The sequence below is a fragment of the Cryptomeria japonica genome, chromosome 1, assembly GCF_030272615.1.
Source record: "Cryptomeria japonica chromosome 1, Sugi_1.0, whole genome shotgun sequence".
Lineage (NCBI taxonomy): Eukaryota > Viridiplantae > Streptophyta > Pinopsida > Cupressales > Cupressaceae > Cryptomeria > Cryptomeria japonica.
The window spans coordinates 348,471,063-348,491,261 of NC_081405.1; the positions used below are offsets into that span (position 1 = coordinate 348,471,063).

A 20,199-nucleotide genomic window follows, 5' to 3' on the forward strand; every position below is an offset into this window, starting at 1 on the left:
ACGGATTAACTCGTGCACTTCCGCTCCCTGGTCATATGGCCTCTTCAACCTGTGCCAACTCTTCACTCAGCTTCACATGGATGGCACAAATCTTTGCACAGATACCCTCAAACCAATGTTACCCCGAGTTTCCGAGATGGGGACGGCGGGACGCATTTCCGAGACGGCAATTTTTTTTCCCAAATTTGGGGACGACGGGGGACGGCAAAGGGGACAGCTATATAAAATATAGGAAAAATTTAAAATATATAGGAAAATTTCAAAATTCTAAATGTTCATATGAAAACATCGATAAAGCATGCATACATAAATTATATTCATATGAAAACAATAAAACATGGATATATATTATAGCATGTGTATGATACAATGAAGAGTTGAAAACATTTTAGAATGCAAATTCTGAACATACAACATTGTTAATACTCAATAGACAATATGCAATTATGCATTCATAAATCAGAATTTCAATTCATTCACATTGTCAATATGCATATCATAATAGATATTAAAGAAATAACATACAAAATGTCAAAACAAAGAGGTTAAATTTTCCCTACTTCTATCGACGCAGTTTCCCCCCATATTTTTCAACAGGGGTTTGGGGGCAGCCCCCCCAAGGTGGGGTCAAGGGGCATCACCCCTTGCGTGCTCCTTGTCACGATATAGGGCGAGGTCAAGGGGCAGCGCCCCGCGAGGCCAAAAAAACTTATTCTTTAATAAAGGCGTTGGGTGTTATTTTTCTATTGACTCGCCGAGTTTGGCGATTTTTGGGCGATTTTCTAATCTTTGTGTCAAAATGCCCAAAGGCTACACTGCTGCCATATAGTTTCATTGTCAAAATTATGAATTAAATTAATAAATTTAAAATTTAATTAATGTTCTCTTTTAATTTTTTTATTTTTAATAACAATTTGAATTAATAAGGGGCCTATATTAGAAAAAATTTTAAAAAATTGAAAATACAACTTTTTTATTTTTTTAATGGCCTTAGATATGGGGGACGTTTGGCCGTCCCTGGGACGTACGGACGTCCCCCAGAGCTAGGGCAGGCGTCCCCCCCGTTTCGGGGATGTCCCCTCAAAATACAGGGCAATTTGGGGACGGGGGGAAACGTCCCCTGGCTGTCCCCAAGTCCCCGAAACGTCCCTGGGACGGGGACAAGGGTTTTCAGGTCGGGGACGCGTCCCCGGGTAACTCTGCCTCAAAATTTTCATACAATCGTTCCTTGCATGTACAAACACTGCGAAGGAGGAGATTGTACGGATCCTGCACATACAGTTTGTCTGTTTTTTGACCGTACGGTCTTTCTCCTTTATCCGTTGCTAGTCGTACAAGATCGTATGACTTAGTTTCCTGTGGATGCAATGTTCCGCTGTACTGTATTCCTCCTCTTGCAGGTCGTACACCGTACAGGCTATGCCAGTCTCCCTTCTTTGCCAACCGTACGCCATACAGATAACTCAAACACTCCCTCGACTGGCCTACGTTGTACGAGTGATCTAGTACGGGGTTCCAATCATCCCCTACAAGTATGACCCGCGGGTCCTCGTCCTTGCCTAGATTGATTTTTTTCACATCCCTTTGCTCGTACTTGATGGGTTGGCGTGTCGTCCATCCGTGCCATTCCCTCTTGGTATCTACCGCACTCCGGGGAAAAGGATTGTTCTTCCATCCCGCCGCTTGATTCTCCTATCTCACATATTTGAAGCATGTGACACTCTGGGTGGAGGACCTCATAGTCCTCCATTTGCCAATGCAAAAGTCCCGCCAGTGAACTGGTTCCATCCTCGAAACATTTGTCCAGTTCCAACACTCCTTCCTCGTCGGGTTCTTTCCCTCCTCTGTCTCCTACAGAACCCCACTCCCATCTATTTGAATCTTCTGAGTCGGAGTCCGATGACGCGAGCTCTTCACTAACAAACTGGTTCCTTAGATCAATTACATACTTATGACCGTCACTCTCGATTGAAAGCGTATTCCTTTTCCAGTTGTGGTTAGCTTTGGCCATGATCAGCCACCCCCTTCCTAGAAGAGCGTCGTACGCTTTCCTTTCCAGAGGGATGACTACAAAATCCAAAAGGAAGTGTTGCGTCCCAATTACCATCTTTTGTGCCATGAGGGTGCCAAGGGGTTTGATGCCGTGTTGATCCACCCCGACCAGGTGGAAGGTTGGTGGCCATAGAGTCGGCTTGCCGAGGTTCCGGCAAGTTTCCTCTGGCAATACGTTGACTCTGGACCCACCATCAACAATGGTGTTTGTCAACTTTTGTCCCAATATATCCATCTCTACAACTGCATGTTTCCGTCCGACGCCCACCGCTAGTAGCATAGGGTTCATGGCATCCGTACCGAATCCCTTCACCAGGTCTGTACTAGACTTTGTCATCGTTTGGTGTTCCTGACCGATGGTAGTGTCCCCGGTTACATTTGTCAAAGCCATCCTTAACTGTGGCATGGTCTGTAGAAGGTCTGACACCCGTACGGGTATTGTGGTTTGTAACATCTACTTGATGATATTCTTCTCTGGTTCCGACCGGATTGGTGTATCGGCAGCCAGGTGCGAGGCAGGTCCGTACTAGACTTTGTCATCATTTGGTGTTCCTGACCAATGGTAGTGTCCCCGGTTACATTTGTCAAAGCCATCCTTAACTGTGGCATGGTCTGTAGAAGGTCTGACACCCGTACGGGTATTGTGGTTTGTAACATCTGCTTGATGATATTCTTCTCTGGTTTCGACCGGACTGGTGTATCGGCAGCCAGGTGCGAGGCCCTTCACTCTCCAACCATCGCCCGCTCGATATCCGCCCTTGCCTCTTGGAGTCTTTCTTTTTCTGTGCAAAATATAAACACCTAACACACTTATAATTATTATTCGTACTAACATACGTTTTTACCCCTAACAGTTGTCTTATGTGGGTTGTTGCCTACAGTTTGTAAGAAATTAATAAAAGCAATATTTTGCCGTGGTTTTAACTCTTAGGGTTTTTCCACGTAATTTATGTGTTCTTGCCTGTGTTGTTTGCTTGATGTTTTTGAAGTTATATTTGCAGATTTGAAATAAGTGCTAAAATTTGTCCTAATACTGATTCACCCCACCCCCCCTCTCAGTATTAGCGTGTGCTCTTCAGAGGTTCTCAATGCTATTTGTCACATGAGAAAGGGGAAAGCTCCTAGATGTGATGGCTTTCTTGTGGAAGTTTAGAAAACAAATAGTAATTGGTTAGCAAGATTTAATTAAGAGGTTTACAATGAAGCCATTTTGACTGGTCCTTTGGGAAGTATATAAATAAGGGTATTATTAAACTTATCCTCGAAGAGAGTGATCCCTCTCAAATTAGCAATTGGAGGCCTATCATGTTATTGAATGTTTCTTATTAAATCTTTTCCACTAGTCTTGAGGATGCAAAAAGAGTTGCCTAATGTTATATCTTCTCCTCAATTAGTATTTGTTAAAGGGAGATATATTCTTGATAATTTGTTCAATAATTGGAAAGGATTGAATTGCGTCAAGTCTTTTAAGCAAAATGCTGGTGTGGCTATTTTAGATTTCAAGAAAGCCTATGATAAAATTGAATTGCCTTTTATTTTACTTATGCTTAAGGCTCTTGGTTTTGGAGATTTTTCTAGTAGAATGATTAGTGTTTTTTTAAGAGATGCCTAAACAAATTTTCATCAATAATGAATTGTCTGATTCCTTTCTTCTCCAAATGTTAAGAACAAAAATATGCCCTATTGCCTCTTATTTATTTATTGTTCTTGAAAGTTTGAAACTATGCATTATATATTAAGGGATGTGTCTTTAGGCCCAATTTTTTAAGTTTGTCTTTGCCTTTTGGCGAATTTCTATTTGTTGAGCTTCAGTTCACTAATGATACTTTAGTTTTCGTTGATTTGGATGAGGAGCATTTTGAAGTGTTGATTAATAGATTGGACTTGTATTGTACCGCATCTGGTTCTAAGACTGTTGTTTATAAATTAAACATTTTAATTTGGAACGCTATTTACCCTAAGTGGCTATTGAATAGAGATTGGATTTGTTATCGATTTGGTGTGATTATCAGATATATGGGTATCCTATCTTCTTTAAAGCTTTCTATGAAGTCCATGTGGGAGTGGTTTTTTGATAAAGTTGTAAGATTTTGAAGTGTGAAGGTAAGCTACTTTCTCTAGCAAGAAGGTTTCAAGTTTGCTAGAAAGTGTTCTGTCATACTATTTTCTTTTTTCATGCTGACTTGTTGCTTCTTCAAATGAATTAATTGAATAGTCTGATTAGAAAATTTCTCTCATTTGATGGTAAAGGTAACAAGAAGAAACACGTTTTTCCTAGGCCTAATGCATTGCTGCTTAGATTTTGGGAGGTATGGGGTTAAAAGATATATTTGTTCATAGTGTTTCTCTTGTAGTCAAATGGATCATACAAGCTCTAGTTGGTAGTGAACCTTGGAAGCAACTTATTAGTCATAATTTGGCTAATTGTGTGCCTAAAGTGAACTCTAATTAGAATGGCGTGCATTTGTGGGATATTCTTTTTGGTAATTTCAAGGTTAAACCATTTGGGTCTACTGTTTTTTTCTCTATATGGAAGGCTTGGGCATATGTGAAAGAGCTAACTAAAGGTCGTGAGTTTTTTGTCCCTAAAGAAGAGGTTTTAGGTTTTAGGTTTTAGGTCTATTTGGTGGTCATCATATCGTAGAGACTAGGGATTGTTTTGCTGATTCTTGGCATAATAAAGGTCTTAAGTGTATTGAGGACATCCTTGGCAATGGTAGACTATTTGAATGATATCTTATTCATAAGAAATTTGATATCTTTGTGGATCAAAAAAGAACTGATACTACAATAATAAAATCTGGTCTTGATGGTTGTTTCAATGTTGTCCTATGAAATGCTATTATGTTGGATAATATTAACTGGATGGGGGAAATAAATTTTTGGATGTCACTACTAAATATTTGTATTCTCTTGTCTTTTACTGAAGAAAAGACTATATTTCTGGGGAACTCATGATCCTAATAATGTTTGTTCTAAGTGGTTAAAGAGTATTTGGTCTTACCTGATTTAGCCTAAGAAGTGCATTTTTAGATGTATGATGTCATTTAATAAACTTTCTGTTGATGAGGCCATGTTGGGTCCTAAGTCTAAATCTTGTAGTGTCTATGGTAAGGTTGAATCAACTCTTTTGTTTTCTGAGTGTCCATTCACTTTTTTGGTCCGGCAATATTTTACCTTCTTGGGCTTCTGTCTTTTCTAACCCTAGTTTTAATTGGTTTTATAATTTATATGGCAAAATCGGTGTTCTCTTGATAAATTTTTGAATAGCTTATGTTTCGTCATGTCTTCAGATGTTCTCTGGTTTATTTGGAACGCTAAAAATGAGGATGTCTTTTAGGGAAGTAAACACATTCTCGCTGGATTTTACCAAAAAGCCACAGTTTCTTTGGTTGTCGATGTTGTTGCTATGTAGGTGCATAAGAAGAAAGATGATATCAAGCATTATATTAATGGCAGTACGATTGTTGATTCTCATACTGTTTAATGGAACAGGGTTCCAGATGATTTAGTTTATGACCAGAAAGGATGGATGGCCAGTTCTGAAAGATATTGTTGTGGTTAATATCTCATCACAACATTCTAGTGACTTCAATGTTTTTCATATGGATTTGCTGCTGGCTTGGATGATAATACTATCTGTAGTTGTACTACTGTTGCTGACAATGTTCGTGTCTGTTCCAATGATGAAGTTTATCCTGTTGTTGCTGATCTTGGTCGAGGTGTCCCCTCTTCTATGTTTTGAGCTCATGATGTTTGCGATTCTTATGGAAATCCAAAAGATGTTTTTGTGGATATTACTGATGTGTAGAATATTTTTGGACCTCCTACTTAAAGTGATTTAGACATTCACCCTTACCAGCAGTTCCATTAAAATGTATCTTGACTCATCTCTTCAGGAATGTGTTGATTTTAGATTCAAATCTTTGGGTAAACGTGTTAAGTCTTTCATTGGCAAGGTGGAGAAGAACTGTGGTGGTACTTGATGGTTGTTGGCACTTTCTGATGCATGATACTCTTATATGTTGCGATCTGTTATCTTGTTTTATTTTCTATTTTGATCTTTTGTATATCTGGTTATATGATGTACTATTCGGAAAGATTTCTGATGGGAAAATCTTTGTGACAGCCTCTTCTTGAGTTTTTTGTCTGCTGTTTTGACTTTTTGTTTATCTTTGTAATCAGCTGCTGAAAGGAACTATATTTCTAACTATTTCTATAATAATAAACAAATGGTTTTTACAAGACAGATTTAAAATATTAGAAAACCATAATCGCAATATTTTTACAAAAATATTTTGAACAATATTAGACTTGACTAACCTCATTGAGTTGTGAGAAATTGATCATTTGGTTGAATGAAGGATGCATCTTGATGAATCACAGTATTTTTCTATCCGAATTGGAAAAATAAGATGTATTTTCCATAACTTTTTAATTTTGTTCAGCCTCTTCACTTTTAATAAGATATCGCCAACAAATTCATGGTTATTCATTCAATATATGTTGTTTGCACTTCTTTACATCATATTCAATATCTTGAGTATATACATAATTTCTTTACATGTTTATTTGAGTGATGGTAGAATACCCAGATTTTATTGTTTATTTCCATATTTGGATTTTGCAGTGAGATACCTGATTCTTTATTGGATCAACTTGTTGGAGTTTTAAGTTCATATATAGGCAATGAATCTCCAACAGTTAGGCGCCTTTGTGTGAGCGGTCTGGTGAAGGTACGACATGTGCTCTATCCTCTCTGATGATGATTACATTTACCTTCTCCTAAGATCAAAAGGAATTTTGGACCTGTAACAAGAAAAACATTTGTTCATTATAACCATTTTCTCACTTGGCATTATATATAAAGATTGAAGGAAACTGAATAAAAATTGTACAAACCATCGAAATTCAAAGATGAATCACTTTGATGAGAAGCTCTATGCTGAAGATAAAAGTATTTGTCTAACTCTAGATGCTTTAAATTTTATATTTAGCTTTCCTCTGTTTTCACATTCAAAACAGAGTGGGTACCAATCAAATTAAGTAAAGTGGGGAACTTAACTACTCTGTTAGCATTAAACTTATAACGTAACTCCCTAACAGAAAAGTTTATCTAGTCTAGCATAAAGTCTATCCCACCTCTGGTTGTTACATATAGATATAAATCTTAATAGTGAATATTTCTTCTGAACTAGAGTATCAATTAGATGAAATATCTTTTAAATATTGTAGTCATTTTATCATTAATTTTTCAAGAAAATGGAATATTGAAGTTTTTCCCGGCCTTACATTTCATTGTATTGTATTGATCCCTATAATTCATGTCATCTTTAGAAGATTATCAGCTAATTGGGCACAGGTTTATCTCTTTCAAGACATTTATTATTTGCTAAACCTTAATTCTTTAATAAAACAAGACATTTGGAAGATGAGGATTCTCAATACTCACCAATGTAAGCCCTTAAAAGATGTACCATGCGATAAAGCCATGCCAAACCTGCAATCTACATGATTTGAAGACAATGTCTAGGCTTCTTTTCAATTAAACTAAATTCTACGTTACCGATTCGGATACGAGTACGGATTCATGGGTACAACAATTTTTTTTCCTTGGGTACAGGTATGGGTACGTACACACACACACACATATAATATATATTTTGTATATATATGTGTATACATCAAAATTATGATTATTACAATCCATACAATGTAACTTTCCCATACATAAATCCATAATTGCCAATAAATATTCATATTATCATAATATCATATTCATAATTTGAAAAAACCATAATATTCAACTTTCAAATCTTAAAATGTCATGACACGATGAAAATTCAAATTACAAGCCATGGCCCATATTTAATCTCCATATTCATCTTCATCAAAAGCATCAAACCTAAGGTCATCATTTAGTTCAACTTTAACGTCATTTGAACCACAATCCATTAGATTGCTGCTCCCACTAGCTACGTTTATGTCAAGTTCTAGAGCTGCCTCATCTATAGAGACTTTGGCAAGCTATGCAATGTAGCATCTAAATCAGCACACTCAGGAGCTAGATCCCAATTCCTTGTTGCATCTGCATTATACTCAGGTTTCTTATGTGACAATAGACGAAGGTTTGAGTGATGTAGACCAAATCCTTTTCTTTTTTTGCACCCAAACGATTGTGCTTGACTGAGTGGATGAAGCTGAAGAAGAACTTGCAACCTGTTGAGTTCGCATACAACATTTAGTTAAAAACTTAAAACATAAATTCTAAAATAAAAATATTTTAATATGATAGCATTAAATGGAATACGATAAAAATAAAAAATAAAAAGATTCATACTTGAGAGAGAATTTTAATTGCAAGAGACTGCAAGAAAATGGAGCCTCGACCATGAACATACCACCACTCATCAGCATACATACCATATCTAGCATGAAGAGCTATACTATCATGATATTTTGAAGATACGAATTGGCTAAACTCCCTCAAGGCAATATTTCTAGTTTCATCATTCCCTATAGCCAGTAGTAACCTCCACATCTCTATATGGTGGCACCCTCCTTGGCAATGCAAGTAGCTCTGCACTATAAAACTTTGGCATCAAATCAAATGCTAAGAGATGTAAGGGGGTGGCCATCTTGTTCCAACAGTCAACAACAATTTGTTGCACAATTTTGAAAAATGTTTCTATTGGGTCCTGTTCCTTGGCCTCTATTATTGCTCTTATTTTCCCCACCATAAAGTCCATGCCATCATAAATTTCACCCAAACATGTTTGATCAGTATCATCATACGTAATCATGCTTATGGTGGGCTTGATGAAATTTAAAACATATTCCATACGATCCCACCAATCATCATCAAGGATTAAAGCTCTTACTTTTTGGACTCTTTGTGTGTTTGATTGCTTCCATACACTCCATAAGGTGTTGATGACCATAGCACTCAAGGCCTCTCGCACCTTCACAAGTCATCTTAAGACGTGTGTGAGATGCAAATCGTGTTTCGGCAACCTGATATGGCATAAAAAAATACACATCACATATTAACTATAAAAAATAAAATTTAAATTACCTTCAACAACTCCCACTTGGAGAAGGTCCTAAATATGGCTTGTGACATATGATGATTAGTCACAAACATTTGAATCTCGTCACCCTTCCTGTAAATTTGTTTGACCCAATCAATTTGTGTGCAAATATTTTGCATGATTAAATTGAGTGAGTGGACTTCACATGGTGTCCAAAAAATGTGACTATATGTAGCCTCCACTATAGACCCAACTGCCCTACAATTTTTAGCATTGTCTGCTATGACTTGGACAACATTTTGAGGCCCCACCATGTCAATGGATTCTATGAGGATATTTGCAATGAAACTTGCACCTTTCACTTGCCCCTCACAATCCACTGCTTTCAAAAATATCACCCCTTTAAGGGATACTACTATAATGTTAATGGCCTATTTTTGCCATCTTTCCATCCATCAAAAATGGACACCTATTTTCAGCCATATATCTTTGATGACTCTCAATTGTGTCTCTACGGAAGCGTTCTCCTTTGCCAATAAGGTCATTCGCACCTTTTCATACCCGAGACAAACATAATCTGATGCAGGAGCTTCTCGGGTGCAAGAGCAATTCACATCATTGTACTTATTTTTTTCATTTCTGTTGGAGGCATTTTTGTTTTAGTTGCAGTTTTGGGTTTGATCTTAGTGTTGGCCTAGTTTGGAGTCAGTGTTTGCAAAATTTGACCTTTCACTCGATAGTATAAGCTAGTGTGCTTTGTGCCACAATGGTGGTTACACCACCAAAGAAAACTCCCAACACTAGACATTTTCTTGATCATTGTTGTATAATGCCAAAGTGGCGAATCGGTCATCAATTTTAAAAGGGCTCACTTCAGTTCGAGCCAGGGCAACTGAACTAGAGGTAGAGCTTCCACTTGCAGCCATTATGTATGAATAATGAACTAAACTAGAAAACTCCAAACATTATTGACAAAAATTGGAAATAATTCGGCGTTATAACCCCTTGTTATGCATTCAAAGTGTAAAAAAATATCTAGAACTTCTTAAAAAAATAAAAATAAAAAGACTTGAAAAGTCTTGAAAAAAACTTGAAAACTTGAAAGAGATGAGGATTCACTCACCTTTGATGGTTAAATCTGCCTTCTCCAACGATTCCTAATCCTTTGATGCGTGTCTCACACCTTTGTAGCCTTCACCTTCAAAGAAAAATGCAACCACCTTCAAAAGAAACCTGGAAGGAAAAAATTGGTGAAATTTGCAAGTATGGAGGAAAGAAATGAGTGAATGAACAAATAGAAGGTCAAAAGACAGTCAAATGGGCAAAATTAGGGTTTGAATGGCATTTTGGGGCATTAAAAAGTGTTTTTGGGATGGTGGGGCTTTTTTTTAGTGTCCACGCTGCCGGGTACACCCAAGTTTGCACCTGGATTTGTCTCAAGTGCATCCCAAGCGCTCGGGACACACTCAGGACGAACCCAGATGTGAACCCGGACTGCACCAAGACCCAGATCAGACCAGTACCCGATTCTGGGCTTCAACACAAGAACCCAGTAAATAGACTAAATTGAAGGAAATAGTAGGAACCCCCACCATGTCCCCAGTCTTGTGTCTTGATCTTTGCATGATCGTTTTCTAAAATGCCAAAGACATTGGGCTTACCTAACCCCCACTCACCTTAAACAATAACAGAAAAATAAAAAATGTTAAACTCGTATCCTACTTCCTACAGCGTAACCTTGACTACAACTAATTCAAACAGAATGGTGCAGCTGCCAAGGAGATTCTATACACTTTTTCTAGTTGGAATAACACTGTCATTGCTGCATATGGTTTTAACTGAGTAGGGGATGATTTAGATGCTGTTGGTGGAAAGCAAATATGATGATGTGTTAATATAGTTTTTGACTGATATTTTGATCCATAGTTACCAGCGTACCAGACTCGAATACATCATGCTGATTTTGGATTTGGACTTTGAATCAGCACAAAAACCCAGCATGGACTTGGCAATTAGGAGCAAAGCATGATATATCAAGAATTCTTTTTAACGAAGCGCATGGTTTTCTATGCACTCTTTTCTTAATTTTTATTTAAAACAAGAAAAAAAGACTCATAAATTGGGATAGACATGGCATCAAAAACAAAAGGTAAACAGTAAAACATCAACTCCAGCATTGGTTGCTCCAAATTGGCTCGAAGACCCAATCTTCAATTTTGCTACTCCAAATTCACTCTTAGTTTTTGTTGTTCCAAATGCACTGCAGGCTTCTCCAAATTTACAAATGCACCCATTGTCCACTATTTGCTTGTTATTTTTTCCTGTCTTCCTGTTTCTGCTTTCTATGATGTCTTTTTAATATTTTTTTTGTGCTTTTCAGTCGTTTTCTTTTGGTATTCACGTTTTTGTCTGAAGCTTTTAGTGTTTACAATCATTTTTTTTTCCTTTAGTTATTTGTTTTTCTTTATTTCCTTTCTTTTTTTTTATTTCTTTCTTTTGGTGTTTCTTTTTACTGTGAGTCCTGCTAGTGGGACTCACAAGTCTTGCACAGACCACCTTAGCTAAAAAATTGTCAGATTTTTGTTGCAGGCAGCCAGGCCCTAATTAGGCCTGCCTGACCTGGGATACATTAGTCTCGTTGGCTAGTAAGTTAGTCTGGTAATTATGGTTTGACCATTGATTTGTTTTGTGTAGAAAAACGCTGATGTCAAATACTGCCGATCATGCAATTGTCAGCCAAAAATAGAATAGTCAGTACCAGATATAGTGCAGCAGTAGAAGTCTTAATTTAGAAGAGTTTTTTAGTAAATTTAGACTGCCTTATTTTATCTATCTATAGGAGTCTAAAATAAGTGGTTTTAATCAGTTTTCAGTTAATGATTAGAGGCTAATTTTAGGTTATTATTTATAGCTTGGTTGCTGGTTTCACTGTCTATTTAATTAGGAGATTTTCTTAATAATTTTAGTCACTGTTTTTTGGGAGTAGCTTTTTTTTTAGTTGTAGCTTCTCTAATTGAAAGGGACAACATGCAGTTTTCCAGCATGGATTTTTAGCTATTTTTAGGGAAAGTAAAATCTTACGTCAATCACCCTTGTACTATTTCATTTGGATCAGACAATTCAGAACTATTGTTTATGGTGTTCAATTTCTGCTGTATGTTCAGCCACAGGCCTCATCATGGGTTGTTTAATTCTTCTGTAACTGTATTGAATAGTTATGTTGTAAGGTATATTTGGTTGCTGGTTTCGATGTCTATGATTAGGAGTTTTTCTTTGGGAGTAGCTTTTTTTGGAATTGTAGCTGCTCTAATTAAAAGGTACAACTGCAGTTTTAATGGTGTCTACGATGCCTTTTTAGATATTTTGGGGGGAAGTAAAACCTATAAAATCAATCACCTTTGTACTATTTTATTTGGATGAGACAAATCGGGATTAATTTTTATGTTATTCAATTTCTTCATGTCCAGCTACAGGTCTGATCATGGGTTATTTAATTCTACTTCAAGTGTATTAAATAGTTATGCTGTAAAGAATTGATTTCCATAGCTGTGTGTGTATTTAATATTTGATTGTAAGTTTCTCTGTACGGAACGGTTAGAAGTGAAACTTCAAAGAATTTTCAAACAGTGGTATCAGAGCTAGGGAAGTGAGAGTTACATTAAACAGGTTCAGATCTGGAGCTTCTTTATTAGAGTTCTAGATCCTATGATTTCGAGAGAAAATATCAGCTTTATTTGATCTCTTTAATGCATAGTTCCACGGAGTTTCCTGACAGGAGGACACAGGGATGGGTTTTAGGAATGGGGGAACTGTTGATGTGTTTTTTATGCACATGTGAACACAGAATAAAATACCCAAAAGTATCGTATCCTCTCTTGATCAAAGTCTCTCAAATGTTGAAGATTTGCCTAAGGATCACTTGAGATAACTCCAAGGTTCTTGTATGTCGAGTCACAACATGTGGATATGCTCAATGGTTTGATGTGATTATGCTGGAATCCAAGGGGACTTACGTTGAATTGTTGAATGCTCGAATTGCTGGAACTTGATCATTTGATGTTGCAATCTTGTGATACTTTTTACCTTAAACTAGCTTGAGTTTGAAAAAAGGGCAAAAGGGAAAGGGTTGAGGAAGTCTAGGAATGTAGGAACAATGGACGATCTCCGGTGAAACTCGACTAGGCCTTGCTTTGACATGCAAAGCAACATTTCCACAAAGCTTAGTGCAATCTTCTAAGGAAATTAGATGATTTTCAAATCGTTACCAAGCATAGACACCATTAATTGAATGCATATCAATGATTGAATAACAATTGATCTTAAGCCCATTCAAGTCTTCTAGTTGACCACACAAGGTGAATTTGCAATCAACAAACTACTAGTGGTATGGATTAGGAGTTTCACCGTGAATCATACACAATTCCTTTCATTCATCTAATTATTCATCATCTAACATGAAGATCCAACAAGAAACCATGCACTTGTAAAGAAACAACATATTCCACCATAACTTCAATGAAAAGGAAGTTTATTTACAACCTTGGCAACAATTTCTTCCTTCTCCTCCTATTCTACTATAACTACTATCTACTATTCGCTATCAACCTCTATTCACTATTAACTATCCACTATCTATTAACCTTTACAAATGAGAAGTTTGAGCCTTATATAGAGAGCTCATTACAATTCAAAGGCTCAGATCGATTTGAGATCAATGGTTGAGATTACAAGATGAAAACCCTAATTAGGGTTTTTTATAACAAACTCCTTTTAGCCAATGATATAATTACAACATTTGGACACATGTCTTGTTTAAAACAGTTGATCAATAGATAGTGGAGGTAGGTACATTGAAGTTTGTGTCCCCATGGATGAGCTTGGTTCATTGAATCAGGACATGTTGATGTGGAACTTCTCATTGTTGGAATGGTGACGAGGATGCCACCTCAATTTGTATTTGCAACTCTGATTCATCATGAAGGAATGTTGAGCAATTTCTCTTGATACTTAACATTATCTAGTGTATTCAATGTGAAGCGAACTTTGATTAACTCTTCTGAAACTAACTACTTCCTTGATCATGTTTGATGTAGACTGTGTGATGACTTTGATTGATCCTCCCTTGTTCATGATACACTTGACTAATGGTGCACCTGGTCCAGGTTAACTCCTCTATGTACTGACTTTGATTCTTGGATTCCTGGAGGGAATTCAAGATTGTAAAACATTTCTTTGTCAAATAAGTTGTCTCCTCCATGCTCCAAGGTCTTGACTTCTTCATTTTGATCTTGATTGATATGTTTGAAGTCTTTTCATCATTGCAATGTCTTATCTTCTTCCGTGCTTTTGAATTGTTCTTGATGTTGTCCCTACAAAATAAACAAGGATGGTATTAAACACATATGGATAGATTTCACAAACCTACAATTTGGTATATCCTCAAATGATGATGAGATGGTGATTCTATCTTTCATTTCCATATCTGATTTGAAGTGCTCTGTGGTCTAAGTCATATGCTTTGGAGATTTCATTCCACCTTTTGAAGTCAAACTTTATGCCTTATATCTGATTTTACGCTTGTGAGGTTTGATGATGCACAAGATTTCACCAAGTTTTGCTTCTTGTCTGCCTCCAAATTGAACTAAAAATGCTAATAAGTGTAATGTCCCCTTTTCTAGGTGACATGAGATGAGCAGGGGTTGACCTACCATTCGAGTTCTCATAGGTCAATGACATGGTTAGGGGACTCATTCTGAGGGTCATGGAGCTTTGCAGGGGCTGTGTGAGCCATTTTGGTCCTTCAGACGACAATTCCTATTTTTTAGGGAGAACTGGCAGTTGACTGAATGAACACCTGGGGGACCAAGGAGTAGAGAAGGATCCTTTTGAGCAGTTACAGGTGTTTGGAGAGAGGTTCCTACTTTTTAGGAGGTTGTGGCAGTTTCCATATTTGAGATTCCACTGGACCATACCATGGTTTCAGTTTCAAGAAGATTGGGTGTGTTTCCTAGTTTCTAGGAGTATCCCTAGATTTTAGGGATGGGACTGCTAGTTGGCCCATCTTGTCCGGCATCAGTCACAGACAGGTGACGAAGTCAAATTCATGTTTGGTTGGTTATTTTGGGCTATTATTGGATCTATGGAAATATTTTAATATATTTAAATATTTCCTAAGTTAGCGATTAAATAAATTAAAATAAGGCTATGTATATAGCCATTTTGGAGTAATAAGGGGTTTTTGGCTTCATCTGGTTTGATATGCCTATGTGTTATAGGTCGTTGGAAAGGTCTTGAACTTTGCTACATGATTCTCACCTCTCAGAGTCTTTTTGGATGCTTGAAGCTATTTATTCGCAATAAAGTGATATTTTTCTATAGTTTGACGCCATAATTGGAAAATCGTTAGTTTAATTATAAAGCGCAAGCTTTATTATTCTTTAGGGTTCGACTTGCAAAGGGAAAGGAGTTATAAGGAGATGAAAACCTAATTGATAGCATCTTTGATCATTTTGAAACTTGCAAATTTGGGAATTGCTCTGGAAGAGTGATTTTGGTCTGGGACGTAAACCCCAGGTTTGAACTTGCTGGGACGTAGCCCTCAGCAGGAGTTGACAATGGATTTATCTAGGATTGCACAGAGATTGTCAAAGGTAGAAGACACATCTTCTTGGGCTGAAGATTCAGCGTGCATATTGGGGGTTTCAACAAGGTGGCTGGTCTATTTCAGCTGGCATGTGATTTGCAGCAGCTTCCACGCCTTGTTTGTTTGATGGCTTGAAGGGTTGTATTCGGCTTATTTGGTCTTCCTTGTTCGTTGCCAGTAATATTCCTCCATCTGGCATCAATCCAAATTGAGAACAGCTCCAAATAAATGTATGGATTCTTGCTGAATACAAAACTAGGTTATTTGCTTGGTATGATTTGCAGTATTTTCAGATTGCTTAAGTGTTCTTACATATGAACATTGTTTACTGTTTTATTTCACAGTTGTTGCTATTTATCAATTACTTTACTTATAACATCAAAACCCAAAAAGAAACAATCCCTTTCTGCAACTCCTGTCTATTCTATAAGATCACCAGAAAATTACAAAAATATAGTATGTTTAATTAAGAATTTACAGCAGCAACAGCAAAAGGATCCATTTGGGATCTTTCAATAAGTCAAAATAAAACTCTTCAATTCTATATTGCCTTTGCTTGAGAATGAATTTTGATTAATGAAATAATCAAAATCTGCTATCAAAATCACCAATATAGGGGAATTCGCCCCTTACAAATGTGCTTTGATCAATGTAATGATCAAACCTTCTGTCGAAATCGCTGATATAGACAAATTTGCCTTCAAAATTGTGATTCCAAAGATGAAAATCTGAATGTTGATCTTCAAATTGATGTCTCCTTCCTTAGCACAAACTCTAATGTAGAGAGAATTTGCCCTTCTTAATACTATAAATCAGAAAATTCACCCTATAGAGTTCGCTGATCTCCCTGAATCGCAGAGCTGATTGTTGTTATTTGGTTTGAATGAGGCCTTTGAATGAGAATCACCACTCTCTTATATAGGCGTTGGGGTTTATAGGTGTGTCTCTTTATTTCAAATCCCCCTAGGACGACTTGCACCTTTTTTTCTTAAAAAAAATTAAATTTGCCTTTTGTATGATGAGCGCTCACCTCAAGAGAGCCGACTTCATACTTTACTCTTGTTTTTTGATCTTTAATCTTTATAACTTTGGTGGTTTTTTAAGGGGTCTTTGCAAGTTTGATGTAGTGGCGACATTTTGGGGCACCATTGCAATCACACCTTGGATCGGCTTTTAGAGATAGCATTGCAAGTTCATCATGAAGGTGGCTTTTTGACTTACCTTTGCAATCACACCTTAGGCGGCTTTTTGAGAGGTCATTGCAATCTTTGATCTTAGGCGCCCTTTTGTCTCACCTTTGCAAGTTTTGCTAGTGGCGGCATTTTGATGGAGCATTGCAAGTTGACATCAAGTCGGCATTTTTGGGACCATTTCAAGTCATATTTTGGATCGGCATTAGCACACACCTTTGCAAGTCTTCTTCACTTGGCAGCTTTTGGAGATATCTTTGCACTTTGAAACTCACCTTTGCAAATCAACACAGACGGAATTTTGAGCTACCTTTGCATGTTATGGTCAAGGCAGCAATTTGGAAGACCTTTGCAGGATTTGCTTCATGGCGGAAATTTGAGTGATCTTTGCAACATTGAACTAGGGCGGATTTTTGGAAGACCATTGCAACATTGATCTAGGGCGGCATATTGAGGTACCATTGCAAGATTAGCATCAAGTCGGTATTTCAAGAGACCTTTGCAATTGTTGATCAAGGCGGCTTTTGAGAACACCTTTGCAACTCAAGCACCAAGTCGGAATTTTAAGGGAGCATTGCAAGTTGACATCTTGGCGGCATTTGAGGATACCATTGCAACTTATTGGCTAAGGCGGCTTTTGAAAACCCCTTTGAACCTCAACATCAAGTCGGATATTAGAGGCACCATTGCAAGTCAACACTTGATCAACCACTTGACTAGTTTTGCAATCCACTCCTTAGTCGGCTAATTAGGGGATCTTTGCAATTCATTTGCATCCAAAGCTTTGTCAGAGTTTTGAAACTAAGTTTGTCCAATCTCATCTTTTAAGGCAAATCACGATTCAAAACTTCGTCCTTTGTTGAAACCTTCTTTATGAAATTGACCACCAAAAGCTCATTTGCACTAAGTGTTGATATTTCAACATAGTTGAGGCAAACCTTCATTCACATTCCTCATGTTCTTTTCAAACCCTAATTGACCTAAGTTAAGAGGCTTAGATGATCTCAATCTCACCTGCATACTTCTTAACTCATGAGTATCATCCTTACCTGAGCAACTACAAATAAGAGGTTAATAGAAAAGACTCGACGACAACCAATAACCAAGCTAAGACAACCAACCAAGAAAGCAAAAAAGGGTCCCCATTTGCAATGGGGCGATGTGTGAATACGTCACAACAGGAACCAAGGGCCTAAATTTGGGACGGCATTGAACTTTCAAGAATTCAAACTATATAAATATTGCTTCGAAAATTCTCTCATGAAGATAGGGATGCCATGTCACCTTTCAAAAAGCATTGAAGCCAACTATATAGTGAATCGCCCCACCATACAAATGTAAGGAAGTTAGCCCCTAAGACCAAATGACTTACAAGCCTTTCTTATATGAAATACTAACCAAAATCTCATTGCCCATTGAAGGACTGATGTGTAGACCTCTTTAAGTTTGTGCCTGCCTGTATAGGTTCTAACGAATGATTAAAGTAACCTTTACATGACCAATGGATTAAAGTTCTGAAATAATGATTTGAGTATTAAATTAATATTATTTATCATCATTTTTTTCTTCAAAATTCAACACTTTCTATTTCAAAATGAGAAATAAACTATATTTATTTTTTCACTTTACTTGTTTTTAAAGCTATTTTATACTTTTCAGTGGCTTTAGCAAAAAGAAACTTTGCTTTGCTAGTTGTGACAATTACATTCTTAAAAAATGTGACACCGAATTAGTATTTGATTTTTGTTTTAGTGAGCAAGAGATGAAATGTGTGTTTAGGGAAATTGCCTTGTGTTTATGTACATGCTTGTTGAACAAGGGGTGCTAGATTGATGCTCCTAATAAATTTCATATTCAGACGGAGCTTGTAAGTATAACATTGTAAATCTGAAGTATATAAATGGGGCAAGTGTATTTAGAATTATATACTTGCATTTGGAAAATTAGTGGATCTTTTTAATGCATGGTAAGAATAATGACCAATACAGTAGGTAAGTAGTTATAATGTGATACAGTTAAAAGTAGTTCTCTCTCCAGTGAGCTCTCTTTTTCCATTTTGCAGATTCCCAGTTCAGTGATGATTCAGTATAGTTCACAAGTTCTTAGTGTCATAGTTGCCTTATTAGAGGACCCTGGTGAAGAAGTTGCTTATGCTGCAGTGCAAGGATTGATCTCAGTAAGTACCATCAGATTGCCCAATTCATAACAAGCACTTATTCTGGAAAGTCTTGTTCTCAGTAAACTACTACTTAGAATTAGACTTTGGCTATAATGCTGTAATATTGAGTACTATAATATGTTATTTTGCTAATAACTAATAAATTTATTTCTTTTAAAGGTTCTGGAATTGGCACATGAAGATGCAGTAGCTCCAGTTTTGCTTAACTTGTGTGTACGACTGCGCTCTCTTCAAGTACTATTCTTTTCTCAGACATAAATCTATTTTTGTGAGTTTTTATTCCAACCATAGCATGGTGGACCATTGGTTGTTGCATCTCATTTGAATTTATTTTTTCCATTATCATTTTGAACCTTTTTATAAACTAATTAGAAAAAAATCAATCATGTCAATCTTTTACTGCACTGTTTTACTAATAGGCCCATAAAATTTATTCTTGACTAAAAGAACATGTTTTTCATATTAAGGATAAGCACAAAACAAATTACACCAATTTTCTTTTGTGCCATAATCTGAGTTACTGGGTTCAGCACTCTTGTACCCCGTGCCCGGACAAGGTCCGCCCGGGTTTGGATTCACACCTGGGTCCATGTCGAGTTTGGGTTTGCACCTGGGTCTGGGTCGGATTCGCTGTTCGCCAAATATAATGAATAAAAAATTATATATAGACTCAGTGAAAGTTTTCAGTAAAATTTTTTTAATTAATTCATTAATTAGATTATTATATAATATAATGTAATAGATATTATATTGTATATTAATATATAATATTATTAATTTATTAAATAATATTAATATTCAATATTATTGTATAATATATATGTATATATATACACACGGATGAAGCCAACCCATGAACCCAAACGGTAAAAAAAAAATTTGCCTGAACCCATGAATTGGGTTCGCGAGCCCGAACCCGAACCCAAACCGGTAACTTAGGCCATTATCTTTTGTTTCAATTGCCTAATTTTTGGGTACAAATATTGAGCTATTAACTTTGAACATTCCTTTTTTGGCCAGCAAAGACATATGCATATTTGCAAGTCAAATCATATTGAAGTGATGTCCTAAAGAATCACATTCCTTTCTATCGTGGGCATTATA

At 36.8% G+C, this 20,199-nt stretch overlaps 1 protein-coding gene across 11 annotated transcripts in view; it reads left to right on the plus strand.

Moving 5' to 3' along the window:
- The window catches only part of LOC131069149 (protein SHOOT GRAVITROPISM 6), a 381,540-nt gene that overhangs the window by 316,217 nt on the left and 45,124 nt on the right, over window positions 1-20,199 (plus strand). For all 11 annotated transcript variants that reach the window (XM_058004502.2, XM_058004498.2, XM_058004497.2 and 8 more), the window contains 3 exons: window positions 6,683-6,788; window positions 18,979-19,092; window positions 19,255-19,329. In XM_058004502.2, the coding sequence (XP_057860485.2) occupies window positions 6,683-6,788; window positions 18,979-19,092; window positions 19,255-19,329 (295 nt within the window). The remainder of the gene's footprint in view (window positions 1-6,682; window positions 6,789-18,978; window positions 19,093-19,254; window positions 19,330-20,199) is intronic.